This window comes from Hibiscus syriacus, unplaced genomic scaffold (assembly GCF_006381635.1).
Source record: "Hibiscus syriacus cultivar Baekdansim isolate YM2019G1 unplaced genomic scaffold, ASM638163v2 tig00110328_pilon, whole genome shotgun sequence".
Lineage (NCBI taxonomy): Eukaryota > Viridiplantae > Streptophyta > Magnoliopsida > Malvales > Malvaceae > Hibiscus > Hibiscus syriacus.
In genome coordinates this window covers 6,914,296-6,921,300 of record NW_024062685.1, presented here as the reverse complement: position 1 = coordinate 6,921,300, position 7,005 = coordinate 6,914,296, and the positions used below count along the sequence as shown (strand labels likewise).

General features: G+C 34.7%; 1 protein-coding gene across 1 annotated transcript; it reads right to left on the bottom strand.

Moving 5' to 3' along the window:
- Window positions 1–1,255: 1,255 nt before the first annotated feature.
- On the bottom strand, window positions 1,256–3,967 carry LOC120118602 (transcription factor PIF4-like). The gene is made up of 8 exons (XM_039138624.1): window positions 3,769–3,967; window positions 2,944–3,673; window positions 2,748–2,846; window positions 2,576–2,641; window positions 2,422–2,487; window positions 2,073–2,285; window positions 1,894–1,997; window positions 1,256–1,571 (listed from the first exon to the last, which is right to left on the bottom strand). Exons 1-8 carry the CDS (start codon window positions 3,771–3,773, stop codon window positions 1,481–1,483), a joined length of 1,374 nt encoding a protein of 457 aa, XP_038994555.1. The 5' UTR covers window positions 3,774–3,967; the 3' UTR covers window positions 1,256–1,480.
- Between the last annotated feature and the right edge of the window lie 3,038 nt (window positions 3,968–7,005).

Genomic DNA, 7,005 nt, shown 5'->3' with positions numbered 1-7,005 from the left:
TCCGTTCCATTGTTGTGATAACAAAGTCGAGTCGTCGGTGGCGGAGAAATTTTCAGATAGTGTTGTCATTATTATCACCGGAATCACTAACATGATTTAACCACGAAAGAAGACTCCGATCAGGGATTTAAATAGCGGTCTACGACTGTGATAACACCCGCAATACAGTGACATCAGTATCATCCATGATCATTATTATATGACTTTGATACCTGCAATCCCCGCAATAGCCCTCGTTATGCCCGCAATCGCGACGCGACCGAAAATTCGACCTCAACCGCTATTTGAATCTATGGCTCTGACGTCCACTTGAGCAGTCATTGATGCAGTTATGCCAGCGTTTGGTTCACCGGCGTCACAACCTTGCTCAGGTGAGTCATCACACTTTTCTTTCAGTACTGCAATCCTTTTAACCACTACAATTTTCAAATTATTTTTTATATTGGATTACATTTGATTATCTATGACTTCATTATGTGTGTTCGTAGTAGAAGATTTATATAAATATATCATTTCGCTATTAAATATTTTGATTTAAGTTTTTCTCTCTCTAAGAAGTGGAATATAATGACATGTTTGAGCCCAATGATGATATGCTTTTTAATGCATTGTTTGTCCCCAATTAATTACAGAAGTGTCATAGAGATAATCTATGTAATTAATCGGAGCCATTCATATTGATGCTCTATGGGAACAGCTTTCCTTGTCATGGAAGTGGGGAGGTTCATTGAAGGATGATGTTGACACGTAGGTCAACCGTTGCCAAGATTGCCTAATGTTATCCACGCATTGCCATTCCACCAAGTTGCGATTGCTGTGGGAAAAGCCTTCCTTCAATCATTGCCCTTGCTTTTACGAGCAGGTTACTATATTGCAATTATAAATATAATCTCCAATAATCAATCAAATAATTGTAATATGAATTAAATATTAAACTAAAATAAATTTTGAAGAGAATCTAAACACTCAAAATGAAACTAAAACAGGTTACCATTTCATATAAATTAAGCGAATTTTAATGTTTAAAAAATAATTGAAAAATATATAATAATCTATAATCATCCTTGGTTTTATGTTTGATACAACCAAACTTCCTCTTTCGTATATGTATCCATGCAAGAACAGAATTTTATGTTATGATAAATTTATAAAAATGGTAAAATTTTAAGGAGCAAAAACATATAATCGATAGAAAATATAAATAAAATATATAAAATATATAAGAATTTAAAATTTTTAAGGAGACGATCGCCTCGACACTCCTCAATCCATTTGCCAAAATTCCACCAAGTAGCAGCACAGTAGAGAGGTAATGTGTTGATCCTGAAATCAAATCTGAGAAGCAAATTGAATGGAACAATCCAATGCCTGCTTGTGTTGAGTCATTATTTAAGTCTGGTAGTGGCCGTCTCATTTGATAATATGCATATGGGATATGACATTAAACTTCTTCATTGATGATCGGACACTGAACCCATATCTAATGTTTGAAAACGAAAGGTACCCCATGTTGGACAGTATCGGCTTCTAGCAAGTTGTTATGGACCCCCTTTGCTTTCCCTTCACTTACCCTATCAACATCAAATGCATAGAAATTAGAATTATGATTTACTGTTGTGGGGAAATAAAGATAGGGACATAAAGGTTATTTATTAAATTCTGAATTGGTTGAAAATGAGATTATTGGATGACAGAAAAGAGAGTTCATTTTGTTTTGGGATAATAAATAATCATATCTGACCGGTGCATGCACATAGACGTGAAAGTAGAAATGTTTGGTCAATGCTGCCCCATTATTTTGGGCCCAAGAGGTTTGTTCAATGTCATAAATGCCACATGCACCCCAAAAGAATAAGATACCAAACGAGCATGAAATATGAAATAGAAACCTACCCACCTGGAGGAGTGTTATTGGTTGTAGTTGGTATAACATTAGTGTTAGGAGCTAATACCATTGGACTTTGCGCTTGGGAACCATATCCAAACATATTCATATGCTGCAACATATATGATAGGATGCTTACAACATACGTACTGAGAACTTAATGAATGAAGTCACCACAGACATATACCTGGGAGGTATTCTGCATACGTTGGAAGCCCAGAAAGTGTGGATAATGGTCGGAAAACGTCGGATTTTGCACCTGTTGTTGGTACTGTTGAGTTTGCCCCGTTGCAGCCTGCAGAGGATTGTGCATAGAAGGCATTCCCATTCCCATGCGGGACATGTAATGTTGTATTCCTGGAAACATCATTGGGGCCATCCCATTTCCCATCCACATTAACTGAAAAACACCCCACATCTGACTGTCAGTCACAATACGATACAGCAACTCACGGATTTAAATTGCTGTCGTGGTCGTAGAACCGTCTCCTGTCTTCTAACGTGTTTATTGTGGTTATAGACATAATGGATGTTACCTGAAGCTGTAACTGAAGCGACTTCAGATATTCAATTGCCTCATCTAACATAGATGCCTTGTCTGTCTGCAGCACAAATAGTAATTCAGTTAGGTCGAAATGACATGTTCTTTAATGTATGATTATAAACCATAGCCTAAAAGCTGTAAATGACCTTGTTACAATGAGGTATTAGCTCTTTCAGTGCTCTCATCTTCTCGTTGATCCTATCCCTCCGTCTCTGCAACAATAAACTCTATGAGCAAACCGACATACATACACACGTGCATGCATATGTATGAGTAAAACTTGTGGGATTTGAATTAGAGTATACTTAATGTTCCCACCCTCTCGGATAAATTATGAACCTCGACTGCTCGACTCCGGCCAGAAAGACCGGCTCGTTGGGGTGGCTTATTTGCAGCAGCAGACTGAAGTTCAGCATCCTGAAGAAGTAGAAAAACATTTTTATGTTCATACCTGCAATTACACAGCTCACGTTTAAACGGAAAAATGTTTAAGGACAGTGAAAGTGAGTTTCACCTCACTTTGGCACTCATAGTCCTCGCCATCTCTGCTCTTCCTTTTATGGCTACTCATGAATCCAGGCCCACCCGAAGAACAAGTAACGGTGGGTTCAATAGTCTCGGTTTTTCCTTTCTTGCTTTGAACAACCGCTTTTCCAGCATCTTCTTTCGATGTCTCCATCGATAAACCGGTCACCGTAGTTCCGAAACCGTTGCTTGATCCTCGGCTAAGATAGATATCGTTACGAACTTGGTTGCTGCCACAATAGCTTGATCCAACCGCCATTCCCGAACGCTCCTTAACTTCTCTTCCTATTGAATTGCCACCGTTACTCGTGCTTAAATCTTGTGAATTTTTCTTCTCTTGTGCCGAATCGAATTGAAAATTGGGAGGCGGCATCTGCATCGAATAATTAACAGTGAGTTGGTTTGAATTTGCAGCAGTTTTATGGTGGTCCGGTTGCCTGCTGGGCTTATTATTATCATTATCAGCTTCCATTGGATCAGATGAAGGGAGTTGAGAGAAAAAGTTGGAAAAAAACTCTTTCTCAAAGGAATCTTCAATAGGGTATTGGATCCATGACACTGTTCCATCGTCATGAACTAGATTACTTGAATCTCCATATGATAAACTACCAGCTCTTAATGTTGGTTGATCATCCTTTTGTACTTGTTTTCTGTGATTTTGGCTGTTCAAAACTACCTGACCGTTTTCCCATAATAGCTCCACCAGTTCATTGTCTTGGCTGCAAAATTTGATAAACAAAACATAAAAAAGGATAAATAATTTCAAGAGAGAGCAAAATATTGAAAAGCAGAGCTAAGAGCATATGGTGCAGACCCCATGGGTTTTCTGTGGTTGGAGATTGAGAGCCCTGGCTCAAAATTCCAATCGGGAACTTAGTGGTTCATGGCTAAGCTGACAGATACTCTGCAAACCAATAGGAAAACAAATACCCAGAATTGTTTATTTAACAGGCAGATGAAACAGCAAATAAATTATTAGTTAAATCAATATATGGAAACATTCTATTCCATGTAAAAGAACAAAAAAACTGAAACTGTATTAATTAAAATACTAGTACTAATAACTAAGATTCTATTTTAACTCATAAACTAAATAAAGTTATGGTAGAAGAGTAGGGGGAGAAAGAGACCTTCAATCATATTAATATTATTTTATATACGTTGGCAAAACGTATGATTATGAATGGATAATGAACGATGAATGGGATGGGACAATACACATTCTGCGACTTTAACAGTGGGTGCAAAAATAAAGGTATAGCATCGTTTTTGTTGGAAGAATCCTGAATTTTATAATCAAACAAAGAAATTATCCAAAAATACTATCTTAGAGGTTGGGATATAAAAATGAAATAAAAAACTCCATAGTTTATGTAAGCCCTTGGTAATGATTAATACTTTTTTTGTTGAAACTGCAATGTAAGTGCAAGTTTCATTGTTTGAATTTGTTGTCTTACTTAGAGGATAAGATGGTAGACGAACAGCTTGAATTTTTTTTTGGCAAATCTTTCTTAACAAAGGGGAGATGATGAGCCTCGTCTTGATGAGAAGTCCTACTCTAGTCCTGTAACCAAATTGGTCAATTTAGTATATGCATGCTTGGACGTTGGCTTCAAACCCTAAAAAAGGACCAGCAAAGTGCATGTTACTTAATTTTGTATCAAATAATTTTTTCGAGTAATTTAAGGTGATTACATGTTAGCATATGTTTAAATTTTTCTTAATATATTGACAATATTTTCACATCCTATAGACATAGCAGTTACTCGAACCCGACTCTTTTAAGAAGAATATCATTCTCTTTTATTACCGAAATTTATTCATGGTTAACCATTTTTAGTACTTTGTTTCGCTATGATGATGGATGTTGAAACGTTTGTTAGTGCATTAATATGATAAAATGCATGTTCTAAGAGGAAGGTCTCTAGTAGACTACATGGGAGCGTCGTCATATACATGGCATAGACTTCATTCTTGCTATATACTAATTACGAAAGTGGACATTTTCTATTGTCAAATCAAGATCTATATAGGTCTATGAGTTGGATATGTCGTCTACTTTATGTTATCTTCTTATCTCTTTTATATAACAATGGCCGTAGAATCTATGCCTATTTGATCTATCTGCTTTCAGCATATTGATTCACAACTTGCATATGTATGCTTTCTTTTACCGACTTCCAAATCCTACTTGTGTTTTTTTTCTTAGCAAAATTAATATTTTATTTAAAAAATAACTGAACAAATGAACGAATACAAACATAAACGAACAAAAAATTTTTTGTTCGTGTTCGTTTGTTAAGAAATGTAGCTCGTTCGTGTTCATTTATATTCGTTCATTTAAATAATAAACTAAAATAAATGAACGAATATAAACAAACAGATGTAAACGAACACAATAAATGAACGTAAACAAACATAAACGAACACAATAAATGAATATAAACAAACATAAATGAACAAAACAACATAAATGAACATAAATCACAACAACAATAATCACATAAAATTCATTAGTATAAGTTGCAACTTCATAGTTAATTTGTATTTAATTATTTTGGGGTTTTTTATTTGTATTTAAAAATAATTGAATTTTAAAATATTAATGAGTATCATATTAAAATTTATTGGGCCTTAATATTTTAAATGGGTCTAGAGAGATTGGGCTAAACATAAACGAACAAAAGCAAACATAAACTAACATAAACGAACGAACATAAATGAACAAACATAAACGAACATATTATCAAATGTTCACGAACGTAAATGAATGAACGAGCTCTCTATTCGTGTTTACCCCTTTAATTAAACGAACACAAGATCTTATTCATGTTCGTTCGTTTAATAAATGAATGAACATAAATAAACTTCCCCCCGAATGGTTCACAAACTGTTCGCTGAATGTTCGGTTCGTTTACAGCTAATATTTAAACTAATAAGGACCTAAAATGTTGTTCTACTTATAAAAATTAGAGCACAATCCCCTCCCACCCAACAAAGAGCTTTGTCCCTGCCTAAACCATAAAACCTAAAATCCTAAATTATAAGTATAAATTCTAAACTCTAAATCTTAAATATGATAAACCCTAAAATAGACAAATTTATATAAACTAAATTTACACAATATATATATTAGATAATTATTCTTATATTAATTGTAAATAAATGTGAAGGGTGTCTTTGTTGATCCCTATCTAATTAGACGATAATCAAGTGAGCGTGTGGCTGTTAACCGCAAGGTCTGAGGTTCAAGTCCTCCTTCTAGCACAGGTTTTATTGAAACTTCTAATTCCCTATTTGATTTCAATGTTGTTATTCAAACCAGTGAATATATATATATATAAATTAATCCTATTTAATTAACTCTGTCACATGAGCAACAAAGAACCAAATACAAATACTAAACCACTCATCAATTTGCAAAATAAACATTACCACTTAAGAAAAACTAAGCTTGGATCGGTTTGTCCAACTTTGACCACCTTTCTTAACAATTGTGTTTGGGGGGGGGGGGTGAAGGCCCATTCCTAGATGACAACCACTATTCAAATATAAGGTCCAGTAATGAACCCATAAGGTTTGATTCATATAATCAAATTCTATTGGGATTGTCAAATACCTTAAACCCCATTACCAATAGGGGGCATGATCTATTGGATAATATAAGAGCATTAAATTAGTCCTTTTTTATAATTTCGTCGATTTTGAATGAATTTCATGAAAAATTAATCATATGAGAAGGAAAAAATAGTGAAATGTGAATACTATAATACTGAACTTGTCGCGAAAGATGACCGATGACATGAGGTAATTGACTATCAATGACGACTGAAAAAGTGCAATACCCAAAAGTGATGCACCCCTAAAGTTCAGTGCCTAAAACAACGTTGTTTTAGACATAAATAATCATCGCCAAAATAACGTTGTTTTATCCACGTCATCACAATAGCCAAAAAAAAAAATTATCCACTTCATTGTGTTGTTAAAATTGAACGGCCCAGTGACATAATTAAAGTCAAAATCAAAGTTCAGTGCTATAATTGAAGAAATT

Bases quoted from the DNA above. Each gene is read 5' to 3' on its own strand.
- LOC120118602 (XM_039138624.1), bottom strand. The intron at 2,642-2,747 runs GTGGGAACATTA...TTATTGTTGCAG, and splicing joins TTCATAATTTATCCGAGAGG to AGACGGAGGGATAGGATCAA. The intron at 2,286-2,421 runs GTAACATCCATT...GGTGTTTTTCAG, and splicing joins CGCTTCAGTTACAGCTTCAG to TTAATGTGGATGGGAAATGG.